General features: G+C 41.0%; 2 protein-coding genes across 2 annotated transcripts in view; one reads left to right on the top strand and one right to left on the bottom strand.

The window, feature by feature from the left end:
* Positions 1-6,373, bottom strand: part of LOC122543091 (gamma-glutamyl hydrolase-like) — a 21,945-nt gene extending 15,572 nt beyond the window's left edge. The window contains exons 1-2 of the mRNA XM_043681339.1: positions 6,088-6,373; positions 513-627 (exon numbers count right to left, since the gene is read on the bottom strand). Coding sequence (XP_043537274.1) covers positions 513-627; positions 6,088-6,178 — 206 coding nt within the window. The 5' untranslated portion in view covers positions 6,179-6,373. The remainder of the gene's footprint in view (positions 1-512; positions 628-6,087) is intronic.
* LOC122543090 (inositol 1,4,5-trisphosphate receptor-interacting protein-like) lies at positions 6,372-16,102 on the top strand. The gene is made up of 2 exons (XM_043681338.1): positions 6,372-6,516; positions 14,451-16,102. The coding sequence occupies exon 2, from the start codon at positions 14,452-14,454 to the stop codon at positions 16,066-16,068; it is 1,617 nt and encodes a 538-aa protein (XP_043537273.1). The 5' UTR covers positions 6,372-6,516; position 14,451; the 3' UTR covers positions 16,069-16,102.

Here is a 16,102-nt window from a genome sequence, read left to right as displayed (position 1 = left end):
CAAGTAGGTAGATTTTTGCCTTTTGAAGACAAGCTGGAATGGGCAATAAAGGCTGGCTTTGTCAGCAATGCCCATAACCTGTGAATGGGAAGTGTTAGGCAGCCTTCAGTCTATGGAGTGGCTTTCCAGAAAGCATGGTAATGAATGGCACTTTGAAAACTTACAGGTTTTTAAAATGTTTCATAACTAATGAAACATATATTTAAGTGGAGTCACTGTTGTAATGTAAAGAATGCTGTCTAATTTCTCCTTTATGAGTTTAAGGGAATGGTATACCCTTATTGTTGGTCAGTCTGAGGCAGACATATATACATTAAATATATAATATATAAACCTCAGTTCCACAACATACACATATTAAATATTAAAATGAACATGGTATCTCCAAGGAATCTGAGGTGCCTCTGCAGTGAGTTGGAGCAACGTTAGGTCACTGGGCAATGGTGCATTCAATTCTATCCTGTTCAGACAGTGCTATCATCATTAGAGTTATGAAAGAGTATGAATATTACCTGACTGGTACCACTCTGCAGCCAGCAGACTCCAGATATTTCACATAGGGTGCAGCAATGTAATATTTCCCATATGGAAGGAGATTTGGATCAAATGTTTCCTGGACCAATATGCCTGTGGGACACAGCTAAGATCAAACTTAAGCAAGATACATGTTTGAATGGTGGAGCAGACACGATCGGCTGAGTGGCCTAATTTCTGCTCCTATGTCTTCTGGTGTGAGATTTTGTTCAAATAACGACTGGTGAGTGGCAAAAATAGCCTCTTTTATTCAGCAATCACAGCACAAGCTTGAAGTGACAATAGAATTCCAAAATACATTTCTGATAAAAGTCCCTTTGCACACAGTTCTTACATGTATTAAAATTCCATTACTCTGGTGTTACATTTTTTTACCTACTGTTTGCCAAGGTTTCACAGGCTTATGTCCTGGGAGACAGGGGATGGGTTAAAACATGTGCGAAGTGCTGGCTGTTACTTCAGATGGGATTAAGAGTGTCTTTCGCTTGCACAATCAAGAGGTGTTAGTTCTTTTGTCTTTTAAGCTAGTAAATGTTAGTAAAAGCACTAGGCCTATAAGGTCTAAGTAGAAATTGTTCCTGTACTTAATAAAGAAATAAAGTATATTAAACTGATTTCTGCAGCTTGGTTGTGAGCTTTGCTTATTATTTACCATTGTGACTTTCATTCATTCATTCATTCATGCAATTTCATGGAAGTGCTGTTTTGGTCAGTTAGTTTCTTGAAGGTATTTCACAGGTACTTCATGCAACTATCCCCCGCTATCTGAAAGTAAAGCCTATGAAACCTTTTGTAAGCTGAAATGACATAAAGCGAAGAAGCATTAATTCACATGGGAAAAAATTCTCCTTTCTTTCTAAAAGTGAAAATCCTCTTCAGATTTCTTTCGGTTAGTGAAAACAGGTACTAATTAGGTCTTTCGTAAAAACGAAGTGACGTAAAGTGAACTTTCAAAAAGCGGGAGATAACTGTAATTGGGGAATCTTTTACGTTCAGGAGATGGTTGGTTAGGACTGATTAATATTATAATGTTTTGTGGAGACTTGATGGGGATAGTATTGTTCTGTATGCTACCCTTATTCAGAGGTAAACACTGCTTGTAGCAAGGACTGATAAGGTGTGAAAAACCAGTAATGGGTTCCAAACGGTTGCTTTGATTACAAAGGGTTGTTTTAAATTTGCATAGTAAAATATATCACAGAACTGGTAATTTCTGAATGAATTAATGAAACCATGTTATACTCAAGGGTTAATAAAGGGTTATGAATGAATATTAATGAATATAGCAAGCTGGTGAGTTAGTCAGGAAAGATACTGTATAACACAATAGCTCAAAACACAACATCTCACATGATCTTATGGCCTTATGTTGTGCACTGAATTACAGAGTTATTAGAGTCAGAGTCACAGAGATGTACAGCATGAAAACAAATGCTTCGGTCCAACCTGTCCATGCCGACCAGATATCCCAAACCAATCTAGTCCCACCTGCCAGCACGCAGCCCATATCCCTCCAAACCCTTCCTCTTCATATACCATCCAAATGCCTCTTAAATGTTGCAATTGTACCAGCCTCCACCACTTCCTCTGGCTGCTCATTCCATACACGTACCACCCTCTCCGTGAAAACGTTGCCCCTTCGGTTTCTTTTATATCTTTCCCCTCTCACCCTAAACCTATGCCATCTCGTTCTGGACTCCCCGAACCCAGGGAAAAGTCTTTGCCTATTTATCCTATCCATGCCCCTCATAATTTTGTAAACCTCTACAAGGTCACCCCTCAGCCTCTGACACTCCAGGGAAAACAGCCCCAGCCTGTTCAGCCTCCCCCTGTAGCTCAAATCCTCCAACCCTGGCAACATCCTTGTAAATCTTTTCTGAACCCTTTCAAGTTTCACAACATCTTTCTGATAGGAAGGAGACCAGAATTGCACACAATATTCCAACAGTGGCCTAACCAATGTCCTGTACAGCCGCATCATGACCTCCCAACTCCAGTACTCAATACTCTAACTTATAAAGGAAAGCACATCAAACGCCTTCTTCACTATTCTCTCTCCCTGCGACTCCACTTTCAAGGAGCTATGAACCTGAACTCCAAGGTCTTTTGTTCAGCAACACTACCTAGGACCTAACCATTAAGTGTATAAGTCCTGCTAAGATTTGCTTTCCCAAAATGCAGCACCTCGTATTTATCTGAATTAAACTATCTGCCACTTCTCAGCCCATTGGCCCATCTGGTCCAGATCCTGCTATAATCTGAGGTAACCCTCTTTGCTGTCCACTACACCTCCAATTTTGGTGTCATCTGCAAACTAACCAACTGAAACTCTTATGCTCGCATCCAAATCATTTATATAAATGACAAAAAGTAGAGGTCCCAGCACCGATCCTTGTGGCACTCCACTGGTCACAGGCCTCCAGTCTGAAAAACAACCCTCCACCACCACCCTCTGTCTTCTACCTTTGAGCCAGTTCTGTATCCAAATGGCGAGTTCTCCCTGTATCCAAATGGCGAGTTCTCCCTGTATTCCATGAGATCTAACCTTGCGAATCAGTCTCCCATGGGGAACCTTGTCGAATGCCTTACTGTAGTCCATATAGATCACATCTACTGCTCTGCCCTCATCAATCCTCTTTGTTATTTCTTCAGAAAACTCGATCAAATTTGTGAGACATGATTTCCCATGCACTAAGCCATATTGACTATCCCTAATCAGTCCTTGCCTTTTCAAATACATGTACATCCTGTCCCTCAGGATTCCCTCCAACAACTTGCCCACCACCGAGGTCAGGCTCACCGGTTCTGTAGTTCCATGGCTTGTCTTTACCGCCCTTCTGAAACAGTGGCACCACATTTGCCAACCTCCAGTCTTCCGGCACCTCACCTGTGACTATCGATGATACAAATATCTCAGCAAGAGGCCCAGCAATCACTTCTCTGGCTTCCCACAGAGTTCTCGGGTACACCTGATCAGGGGTTTATCCACCTTTACCCTTTTCAAGACATCCAGCACTTCCTCCTCTGTAATTTGTATATTTTGCAACATGTCACCATCTATTTCCTTAGAGTCTATATCTTCCATATCCTTTTCCACAGTAAATACTGATGCAAAATATTTATCATTTTCTCTTCAAACTTTCTCCCCTCACCTTCATCTGTAAGTTTCTCATTGCAGTTCTGGAGGTAGAATCTGACCCAAAAATATCAGTTAAAATAAATTCCTCACAGTGCAGAAATGTTTATTCAGAGAACACAATAGAAGGAACAAGAGCAGAAGACTTGAGAGTCCCTCATGCCCACTGCACTATTCAGTGCAAACACTGCTGACCCTCTGTCTAAACTTCATTCTCCTGCCAGCTCTATCTCACCATGCTCTGCACTGCGAAAGCAGCTACTTAGTCATAAACATTGCCAAGCCCTTTGTCTGTTTCCCCCAACCAAGAAACCGAGTGAACCTTCAATGAATTACATCCAGTCCAAGTATATCAATTGACCAAAATGGCGCACAGTGCTGGAGGAAGCTATAGAAAAGAGAGTATGATGTGCAGTTTGGTGGCATATTCAGTTTTGTGTTGAGAATTGTGAGCAAAATGTTTTTGAATGAAGGGAACGGCAAAGAAATGGTAAGATTTTCAAGAGTGGAAAACCAACTTCAGTGTGCAGATGTGCAAGTCCTTAAAAGTGGCTCCTCCATGAAATTGTCAAGTATTTGCACTCATAAATCCATTTCCTCCACACCTTTCTGAATCTCTCTATTCAGTTGACAGTTCCATTAATGCTCGTTAACACAAAATAAACCAAGAAAAACATGACTCCAGCCATAACATTTGTAAAAGGCTCCCTGTACTCTCTGCTCATTCCTGAAGAAGGGCCTGTGCCCGAAACGTCGAATCTCCTGTTCCCTGGATGCTGCCTGACCTGCTGTGCTGTTCCAGCAATAAAGTTTCAACTTTGATCTCCAGCATCTGCAGACCTCACTTTCTCCTCCCTGTCAACCAACTCAATTAATACTTTTTAAAAAGCTTACAACAACTTTATTCCTTTACCTATACTTTACCATGTGTAGGTGGTGGAGCAAGATGATGTTTGTGAATGTGGTGCCTGTCAAGTGGGTTGCTTTGTCCTGGACAGTGTCAAGCTTCTTCAGTGTTTTTTGGGGCTGCATTCATAGAGGCCAGTGGGGCATCTTCCATCACACTCCTGGCTTACAGTATGCAGATAAAGGACAGTCTTTAGGGAACCAGTTACTTGTCATAGGACTCCTTACCTCTGACCTTCTCTTGCAGCCGTTCCTGATGAAGGGATTTTGCCCAAAATGTCAACTCTCCTGCTCCTCGGATGCTGCCTGACCTGCTGTGCTTTTCCAGCACCACACACTCAACAGTTTTTATGCTAGTTCATTTCAACTTTTTGATATTAATATTTGATTTGATTTATTGTCATGTTTATTTTGTTACAAAACACAATGAAAAGTGTTGTATGGTGTCATCACTCTGTGATACTATATTTAATCACAGAAAAGTAAACCAAAACATCAAAAGTAAAGGCAGAAAAATGAAGAAAATGTGCTCAACTTCAGAATCCTTCTTAAGTGCTCTGCCATGGACCATAGGCCTGGTAGCCAGGCACAAGTTTCCTGCGCTGTGCCATTGCTGGAACCAAAGTCTCCACTCTTCTGCGCCACAATGATTCTTTGCTGGACCTTGCCAATGCAGATGCCACTGAGTCTCGTACAGGGTTCAAGCTCGCCTCCATGAAGCTGCAGATGCCACCGGGAACCCAAACCTGCCTCCGCTGCAGCAGCCATACCGGCGCTAGGACTGCCTCATCGATTCAGAAGCCACCAGGAACCCAAACTCCAACGCCACCACAAGTCCACACTGGGCTCACTCACTGCCACCGATGCCGTTGCTGCAAACAAACTCTTCAACAAGAGGAAAGCAACAAGAGAAAAAGAAAAAAGAAACCCCAAAAAAGAAAAAGAAAAACAGACAGACTCTTTGCTCACAAACCTGAGTCCACCGCCATCTTAGCAAAAGTGAGGTAAAGGAGCATTGAATGTCAAGGAGCAATGACAAGTCTCTTTTGTTGGAGATGGTGATTTCCTGGCATTTATGTGGCACAAATGTTACAGCCAAAGCCCGAATGTAGTCCACATTTTGAAGAGTTTGGGTGTGGACTACATCAGTTTCTGAGGAAATGGTGGTGCTGATCATTGAGCAATCATTTCTGATCTTGCAAACTCTGAATTTAAGCGGACCATTAGCGTTTTTCAGTCGTACTTCCTCTTCAGCGACGGGACACAAAGCGAGAACCGTCTTGGTGACGCTCACTAGTCAAATAAAACAATCCATGTAAAAAGAGGATGTTCCGGCTGTCTCGGAGAGAGAAAACTAGCACAAACCAAAAATACTGGTCCTATCAGGAGCAAATCAAAATAGTTCTTAACAAGAAGGGAGAAGATGTGAGAAAGAGGAATTTAACAAGAAATACTAAAAATCTGAAGAGGGAAGGTGTCAGCTGAATGTCGCCTGAATAATCAAGACTCACCGATAATGGGTCTCTGGTTTAGGTCGAATGAGTGCAGTCCGGACAAAACGCAGCAAGCGAACAGGAGCTGTCCCAGCACAGTCTGAGCCATGGTGAGCTTGCTGACTTTGAAACCCGGAAGTGGCTCACATTCTGCAGGAGGTGACTGATGCGAATAAGGGAAGTGAGTGGCCGGTCACCCTGCCTTGCAGGCCGTATTGTTGCTGCTTGCAGGGGACAGGTTAAACCGATGATCTCTGAGCTTGTCTGGGGAGCAAGCTGGCCGGCTTGGCTAGTGGCGTCACAGGGGAAGGTATTGTCCCGCCTCAGCGTTATGAGGACAGGCAGAGGAGGCGCTTCCTAGACATGGCAGCCTAAACTAAGCAGCGCCGCCCGTGCAGCGAGGCCCCAGCGCCATGTGAAGCGGGCTCGGGGGCCATAAGTGACCAGGTAAGGGCTGGCCTGGCTTCCACCGGTTCAACAGCAATTGCATCCGACCAAATTGCAAACATTTAGTTCCAAAGTAGCGCCGCTTCTGCTTGCAGTCAGCCTGAAAGTTTGTCCTACTTTCATTTTCCTCTGAACCATCCTGTCCTCACATTCCAGACACACGAACCTTTGAGCAACTATTATGTGCGACCTGGCCCACAGCCAATGGAATTTGGGTTGGGGGCTTCATCTCTTTCACGCCCAGTTTAAGTCCCAGGTTCACTCTTCACCACTTTTCCACGTTTCGAATTCTGGGATCTGGAGATAAACAGCAGTTTTCATTGTGTATTTCATTAACGTCCATTCGTCACATCCCAGCCAATTGCGAATCCAGATTTACCTACTCAATTTTAATCCACAGACTTTTTTTTTGTTTTGCGCATAGAATCCCAATGACCATTTGCACAACATTTTTTCATCTTGTGTTTTGGTAAACTGGTGAGAAGCAAAACAGAGTATGAGTGTAATTTCATTATATTTTTCTTTTAAGCTAACTTAATAGTTGGACATTTCAATTCATGTATTTGGGATGTACGTGCAGTCGAATCACGATTGTACGTACTGTTTTAAGATTGCAGCCTGTGGCTAAAATCATGTTGGAGCGATCGTGTGACCAGGAATTTCACTAATATGCTATGTGCTTCTGGTTGAGAATCTGAGCAAGGATTAGAAAAAGTTGCGGATGATGCTTGCAGACGTTCCCATTCCAATCATTACAGTCTCTTCACGAGTTTATTTCCCACCAACTTTTCAGCTTTTTGCTCCTGGTGTTGCAAAATGTTTTGTAAATTTTGGACTGTTTGGAAGACGACCTGAAAATGTGTCCCTCATTTTGGCTTTTACTTAAGCTTTTTTTGAAATTTATTTTTTCATCAATGTCCATCCATTTTAGAAATACAAAGCTGACATCTTAATTGTTGAACAGTATATTTTCCTGACTATTAAATGATTCCAAGTCTTGTGCTCCAAAGCCCCGAGATGTTCAGAGTTGGGATTCAGCTAATTGTGTTGCCATTCAATGTCCAAAGGCAATTTCTCTTGTTGGAGATAGAAATCAACTAACTGGAACATGATGTGCAAAACTGGCGGGGGAGGGAGAGGAGGAGGAGGGATGGAGAAGACCCCGGCACAAGTGCAAAAGATTATGTTGAGACATTTGCAGTGATCATCTTCCAGATGTACCAAATGGATGACCTATCTTGGCCCCAGGTGGAGGTCCCCAGCATCACAGTGACCAGTTTTAAGCCAATTCAATTCACTCCATGTCACATGAAGAAATGGCTGAAGGTATGGGATACTGCAAAGGCCATGGGCCTTGTCAATAATTGTACATGTGATTCAGAACTTGCCACATCCCGAGCCTAGCTAATTCATGAGATGGCATCAACCTGGGGATGTGGAAAATTATTTGGGTATGTCCTGTATATATACAAGCCAAATATAAACTGCCCTGCCAGCCTATGTTAGATTGACAGTGAAGTGATAGAAGGGAGCATCAATAGCAATATCAAGCAGCACCTGCTTTGTAATAACTGGCTCACTGATTCTCAGTTTGGGTTCTGCAAGGACCACTCAATTCCTGACCTTGTTACAGCCTTGATTAAAATCTGGACCAAAGAGCTGAATTCCAGACATGAGGCAACAGTGACATCAAGTTGACATTCGACTGTATGGCATTAGAGTCAATGGGAATCTGGGAGGATACTCGTTACTGCTTCTAGTCATGCCTTGCACAAAGCAAGATGGTTGTGGTAGGTGCAGGTCAGTCATCTCAGCTCCAAGACATCTCTGCAGGGTAATGTCCATCTTCAGCTGCTTCATCAATGATCTTCAGGCAATCATCAAGTCAGAAGTTGGGATGTTCGCAAATGATTGCACAAAGTTCAGCTTCATTTGTAGCTCCTTCGATACTGAAGCATATCCAAGGACATCAAGACCTGGACAATATCCAGACTTGGGTTGACATGTGACAAGTAACATTTGCACCACTCTGGAGCCAGCCAATGACCATCTGCACTAGGGAATCCAAACATTGCATGTCTTTCTCATTTGAAAGCAGCATTGGTAGTGGTGAACACCATTTCTGTTGGCTGTTATATTTTTGTATTTTTTTATATATTCCTGAAAATCATAAAGTAGAGCTTTCCTCAGAAATCTGTCCTAAGCTGAAATGGCATAAAGTGAAGAAGCATTAATTTCTTTATATGGGAAAAATTTCACCTTTATTCATAAAAGTAAAAATCCTCATTGGATTTCTTTTGCTGAGCAAAAACAGGTACTAATGTAGGTATTTCGTAAAAGCGAAGTGGCATAAAGCGAACTCTCAAAGTGGGGGATACCTGAAGTGTGAAATGAATTTCACATGCTGCTCAAACTTGTAGCAGTATATGATGCTTGCCTGCACTGGAGTGTACATGCTGTAATACACAGGGTCCTGTTCCAGGCAACAGAAGGAACATGGACACACACTGTGTCTATTTCAACTGAACAAAATAGATGATGAACATTCCCTCGTTCATTTTTCAGGATAATGCCTTGATCAATCAGAATCAACCTGACTGGTTTCAAATGTAAACTAAGCTTCGATGTTAATCTTCATCACCACAAACTTGTGCATTCTCCATTGTAATGCATCTACCAATCAATCAGAACTCCCTTTCATACAGTATAAACAACATTTTCCTTTTATGTTATATTTCTCATAAATTATCCTAATGAATGTGGGATAATAAATTTTGACAATGTCTTTCTCCAGCAATGCTAAATTTCTCTAGTACCAAAAAACTAGAGATAAACATCAGAACAAAAGAAGAACTCTGGATGCTGGAGTTCTGAAAAAAATGAGACGTTTCTCGAGAAACTCAGCAGGTCTGACAGTATCTCTGGAGAGAAAGCAAAGTTAATTATTTGAGTCCAGCTTTGAAGATGGGCCACTGGACTCTGGTAAAACTGCTTCCCTCCACAAATACTGCCAAACTTGCTGAGTTTCTCCAGCAATTTCTGTTTCAGTTCATGATGAACATATTGTTTTTAAATGGAATTAGCAGCCTTGAATGAACAGTATCCGAATTGAACATTTTCCACTCAGAAGTTTTTGGGAAGCTAAGACAAATTTTATGCAAGTCCCTTTCCTGATTCTTTCATAGTTTGTTGGTCAACTGTAAGGAGGTGAATGTAGTCTCAAGATTGTAAAAGAAGATGGTTGCAGCTATTGGCTAATTTGTTTTGTGTCAGGAAGGATGCTGGAAACCATCAAAATATGACCATTGGACAGGGGGAATATGAGGGATTGCCAATTTAGCTTCAAAAATAAACAGTTCCATTTTATAAATGTGATTTTGTACTTTGACAAGTCACCAAGCTAATACATATTGTCTGTGGAAGTTTCTAAAAATCTTTTGACTGAAAAAGAGCATTTTTACAAGGCAAAAGTCTTTGGTATTCATACCAATCTTTTGCACGAGATTGAGTGAATTTGCTTGGAATTCACTGTCTTGTACTGAGGTGCAGGATTGCCTTGACACTGTTGTTGTTCACTATTTTTAATGATCTAGATGTATGTGATGGGTAGATATTTAAATTTGGTAAAGTTATTGGAAGAGCAAAGGCTACTTAAGGCAAAACAATAAATGCTGGATTTTGAGCTCGTGACATTTGCAAATGATGCTCAGCTTGGCAAGGCTATGAATATTGATTAGGTAAATCCTGTACTGTACATTTGATCTTCAGAGAAAAGTAATGAAACTGGTGGTAACAGAGAAAGATCTGGCTGTTCTCTGGCACTCAACACTGAAGTTAAAACTAAGGCAAGAATATTGAGGGTGCTGGGATATATTTTTATTGGTCATTTCACTCTGAGATAACACAGATGGAGGACAGAGGGAGTGCTGTCCAATTCATTTCGCTCTCTTGGAAAAACTCAGTAGAACTGCTTGTCCTGAAAAAAAGTCATATCAGTCCTGAAGTGTTAACTGTTTCTCTCTCTACAGATTTTGCCAGACCTTCTGAGTGTGTCCAACATTTCAGATTTCCAGCATCTGCAGATTGCTTTTAATTCCTTTTTTTTGTTGTTTGTGTGTCATCTATATTTTTGCCATTCCAAATTTTTCTCACCTTTCAATGTTGCTCATGACTCTGCTCTTACCATCTGTGCAGGCAGTGCAATCCCAAGTACAGTATCTGTGTCAAAGAAAAAGTTTTATCACGTGACCTTAGATTTATTTTTGCCCGTCTCCTTATATCAGTGTATCCTGGTTCCTGATCTTTTTACCGTTAAAGATGATTATTTACTTGCAAAATGATCAATTTTGAAACCCAAAAGAAATCACCTCTTCACCTTTCTGCCCCAAGGCGATCAACTTCAGCTTCTCTCATCTGTCCACATAACTGAAATCCCCCATCCCTGATACTGCTGTTACAACATGGAGACAGACAGCCAAATCAAATCAGCCTTCCTATCTCTATATTCACAACACAGTAAACTTAAAACTTTCAAAGACCCTCAAAATTGACCCCAAAGGTTTCAATCAACACCTATTGCTTTTGAATAACCAATTTGAGATTCTGAATAATTATAGACATCAGGTTTGTACGGTAAACAAAAGGCTTAAGTATTTATTACTCATACTTTAGCAGAGCAAAATTAAGCAACAAAATAATTTAATTCATATCTCTGATTTAAATCCAAAAATCTTTGCTTTCAGTCTCACACAAAAAAATAGATGAATCAAATATAATTAAGGAATAAATAAAATAACAAAACTGGTCAAATTACGTCACTGGTTTTCACAATGCATTGTTGTTGAGGCATATGTGATTGTTTCTTGATTGGTTTTAAGGTGATGTCGATCAGGGTGACATTTTGAGTTCACTCTGAGGAAATCAGTAATACTTTGTTTCTGTTCTCTGAATGTGCAACAGTTGATAAGGGGAAGTTAGGCAGGGAGTTTTTTGATTTTTATCCTGTAACATCAAGAGCCAAACTTCACACAAAAGTCGGTTCAAACTATTGCCCTTACTTCTGTTACCATCATGTTCCTTTGCACACTTGGTAGCACTAATTTCCAGGTAATGACCTTATTAATGGCCACACATTTGCTATCTAGTTGTCTGTCCCTGGTGTTGTGAAGAATCTGCAGAATACTTTTTATGAAGAACCAACCTGCAATTAACTTTCAGGCCTGGCCTTAGAAACAAACAATAGCTTGTTTGTTTTGTTCTTTTGTTTTTGGCTTCTCACAGTCCAAAGGATATCTTCACCTCTCAGTTCACAGCTCCAAACCAAAACTGAAAAAAAATGAAAATAACAAAAAAATCAGTGAGGATTCTAACATTCTGTTCTTATGTCTCTTCTGCACCCTCTTAGGCCCTTGACGTCTTTCCTAAAGTTTGGTGCTCAGACTGAGCATGATACTGCAGATTTGGTTGTACTGAACCTTATGAAATTTCATAATTTCTTTCTTTTGTGTTCGATTCATCCGTGAATAGAACCAGATCGCTATTTTTATATCAGCTTGGTGAAATTTTGTTGTCATCTTGAGATTTATCTGTGGGTATCCTCAGATCTCAGTGTTCGTGCATCCCCATTAAAATTGTATCTATCACTTCATTCGTGCAATAGATGCTGAATTTACTGAGGTTTCTAAGATTTGATGAGAACATGTTGTGCTTGTCCAATCATTTTGTTTCAAATAAATACATTACTGGAGTTAAAGTGTTAAATTACAAAAGGACAGAACTATGATGGGTGTTGAGGTAGTTTCTTTTTCCCCATGTCATATTGAGGTTATACAGGACATTGGTGAGGCCTTTTTGTGAGTACTTTGTCCAGTTCTGGTCACCCAGACTTGGAAGGATGTTATTAAGCCAGAGAGAGTTCAGAAAAGATTTCCCAGGATGTTGCCAGGTAAGGAAGGTTTAAGTTATTAAGAAAGACTGGGGCTGGTTGGACATTTTTCACGGGAGTGTAGGAGTTTGAGAAGTGATCTTGCAGAAGTTAATAAAATTATGAGGGGTACAGACAGGATTAATAGTAGTTGCCTTTTCTCTAGAATGCGGGACTTCAAGTTAGGGGGCAAATTTTAAAGATGAGAGGAGAAAGATTTAAAGAAGAAATGAGGGGCAATTTAAACATAGAAGATGGTTGGCGTGTGGAATATACTTCCTGAGGAAGGAGTGGATGTGGGTAAACGTGCAATGTTTAAAAGACATTTGGATAAGGATAATAATAGCAAAGGTATGGGCCAGGAGCAGACAGGTGGGAATAATTTAGTTTGGGATTATGGTGCTGGAAAAGCATGGCAGCTCAGGCAACATCCGAGGAGAGGGAAAATTAACAATTTGGGCAAGAGCACTTCCAGATGAAGGGCTTTTGTCCAAATTGTCAATTTTCCTGCTCCTCGGATGCTGCCTGACCTGCTGTGCTTTTCCAGCACCACATTCTTGACTCTAATCTCCATCTGCAGTCCTCACTTTTGCCCTGTATGGGATTATGGTTGTCATGGATTGGTTGAATTGCAAGATCTGTTTCCATGCAATATGACTCTATAACTCTTTCTGGGATTGTTGAATCTTTCCAGCTGGGACAATTTTTATTTCATAGGAAGTCACTGCAATATTAATTAGAGTAGAATGGTTTCCTAGATTTGTTGTGATAACTTAGTGATGAAGGGGTCAAAACAGAGGAGTGGAGGAATTTCAGATTTTCCCAATAATAGCTTTTTCTGAGGATTCCTATGGCCTTTATTGCAGAGGGAGTGCATTGCTGTTATTTGGGGCACACTGGACAGACCACTGTTCATATACCTGCTGCCTGAGTGGTGATACTTCTTGTCGAGTTCTGCCTCCTGCTTCCTTGATCTTCAGTACAACATTTATTGTCTATTTTATTCATGTTTCCATTGTCAGGTCTCTCCCCTTTGCTGTCTTGTTCCTAGATATCCTGTCCTCGACTTGTTTTCTCCAAGCTACATAATCCTGCTTTGTAAATCAACGTTCACATACCAATTCTCGACCATCTTGTCCCTTCCCCAAAATTCACAATTGTGGAGCTCCAAACCACCAAAAATGCTTAATTCCTATCTCAGCTGTTTGCATCAAAGCTTGCCATTTTCTCATGACAACTACTTATCTTTGCAAAACTTTACAACATGAATGTCTTGCACTTCCATTTGATTTGATGTATTGTTACATGGACCTAAGTACCATGAAAAGCTTTCTTTACAAACAGTTCAGATAAATCATAGTAAGCGAGGACATACAGATCAGAGGGTGAAAACAAAACTTGGACCGAGTGAGGCATGGAGGTTACATTGCCTGATGTCAAATTGTTAGAGTCCCCAGTATTCAATTAAAAACCAGCAGTCCAGAACAGAAGTTACTCAGACTCACAACATATACCAAACCTGAAGTCACATTGCTCCAGATTAATTCAGATATGCTGAAATATGAAAATGGACTTGTAAATATTTGTGTCTTTCTGTGAACGGTGTATTTTCACACTGGGTGTTGCATATTTTTACATTCCCAGCCTTTTATGCCTAATTTTCCTACCTTTGTCACTCCACTCCATATCAAAAATTTGCATGGGCCATCTGTGGCTTTCAAGCAGTTAATTTTTAATGCAAGGCTATGTGCTGTCAACATTGGTGGATGAGAATTTAAACGTTTGGTGCAAGCTCTTAAAATGACACCATCAGTACACCGCATTATTAATTGCTTGAGGCAGTTATAGGATAGGAAAAGAAGCTGGTGCATATCATGAAATAGTGAAGAGGAGGAATTATTTGCATTACTGACAAGATCTCTCAATGGGGCCTCAGCTTCTTATAGATGTACAAATTTAATTCGTGCTGTACATATCCTCTGAAAATCTTTTCTCTGCTTATTGTTTGTAGGATGCCAGCACTACTCGGGCTTTTCAGTGTGTGCCTCCTGGTGATCACGGGAAGTTTGTACCACCCCCGCCTCCTGAGTGATGAAGTTGAGAATGAAGAGGTTCAGTCAAGGATAAAGGAGCAGGAGAGCAAGTATAAGCTGGAAATGGAGCGGCTCCAGAAAGAAGTGGATGAGAAGAATGATCCTGAACAGGAAATGAAGGTCAGTACACTCGTAAAAGCAGAAAACTCAACACCGATTGATTGGAATACCTGGAATATTCTCTTGATGGTCACAATTCTGTTCTTGGAACTGTGGAGACAGGACACGTGGCCACATACACCACAGGACTACAACAGTGAAGAGGAGGAGGAAGGAGAGAAGGAAAATGAATTTCCTCAAAGAATATACAGCAACATTTTGAATATTCCTGACAAATGTGTTCTGGACCAGTTTTACAATGTATGTATTCAGAACGTGAGCCAAGAGCCAATGCAGACGTGTGAATTTGTCGAGAGCTTTGTCGACAACCTGTTGGAAGCCTGCAGGAATATTTGCCAATGGGATTCTGAGCTGATCCTTGAAGATTGTGTTGGCATCGGTAGTCAGTTTGAGAAATGGGGCTGCAAGACACCATCTGTGTATGATATTTTGGTTCCAATCTTTCTTCAGGATGGGTATTGCTTTAAACCAGAGATCTGCTGCTGTGACCTCCCACCTGATAAGCAAAGTTATGGCCGGATTGTTATGGTAACACCTGGCAGCGCTGACTTGGGCTGCCTGTGTAAGAGTACTGAACTTGAAGGTGATGTTCTTTGTCTTATTCACAGTAAAAGGTTTGAAGCTGATGATCGTGCAAATTGCCTGGCTTCTATTGTGTGTTCCGAGTGGTATTTGGACTACAAGAAAGTACTAAAATGGTTCAGGGTCGCACTAGCAAAATCCTGGAACAATGTTTGTCATAAGTATGACTTTGATCTTTCCTTCCACAATATTACTGGTTGCTGTGGTTTAAAAGTCCAGTATCAATCGGGACGAAACATCTACATTAAAGCCTTCCCTGCTGTGAGGCTGAAGGATTCAGATGTCTATCTCGTATCGAGCTTTCCTGATTACACCAAGAATACAGTGCCATCCACTACCTACTGGCACATATCCTGTGCTGTCTGCGAGTACAGGTTTCTGAAAATCATGGCAAAAAGCGTTCCCAAAAACAGTTGTCACCTCAAGTGCCTTCAAATATTGATCTTTCTAACTGAAAAGCTGCGCAGCACTCCAGATCAGCGAAACATTCTTGGGTCCTACTTTTTTAAGACTGTCCTTATGCATCTGTTGTTAAGTCAGCCATATTCAAACTGGCATGAGTGTCACCTGGAATATCGGCTCAGAGACATTTTGAAGTATCTCGGAAAATGCTTGGATGAGAAACGGCTCTCCCGATTTATGATCGGAAATCAAACATTTCCTAAACAAATGGGAATTCCAGAAATGCTTCTGTATGCAGAGCCTATAAACCTCTTCCGGTCCTTTGTAACAGAGCGTGACACTTACGGTCAAGCATTAATGGAATATCAGAAAATATTAAGGGACATGGGTCCATTAATGATGGAATGCATTAAAGATAATACAGTCAGCTGACTGAAAACAGAGCCTTTGCTCCTAGGTTGGGAGC

This window comes from Chiloscyllium plagiosum, chromosome 42, assembly GCF_004010195.1.
Source record: "Chiloscyllium plagiosum isolate BGI_BamShark_2017 chromosome 42, ASM401019v2, whole genome shotgun sequence".
Taxonomy (NCBI): Eukaryota; Metazoa; Chordata; class Chondrichthyes; order Orectolobiformes; family Hemiscylliidae; genus Chiloscyllium; species Chiloscyllium plagiosum.
This window is presented reverse-complemented; position numbering and strand designations above follow the sequence as displayed.

Excerpts from the sequence above, each read along its gene's own strand:
- LOC122543090 (XM_043681338.1), top strand. The coding sequence starts at position 14,452 with ATGCCAGCACTACTCGGGCTTTTCAGTGTGTGCCTCCTGGTGATCACG.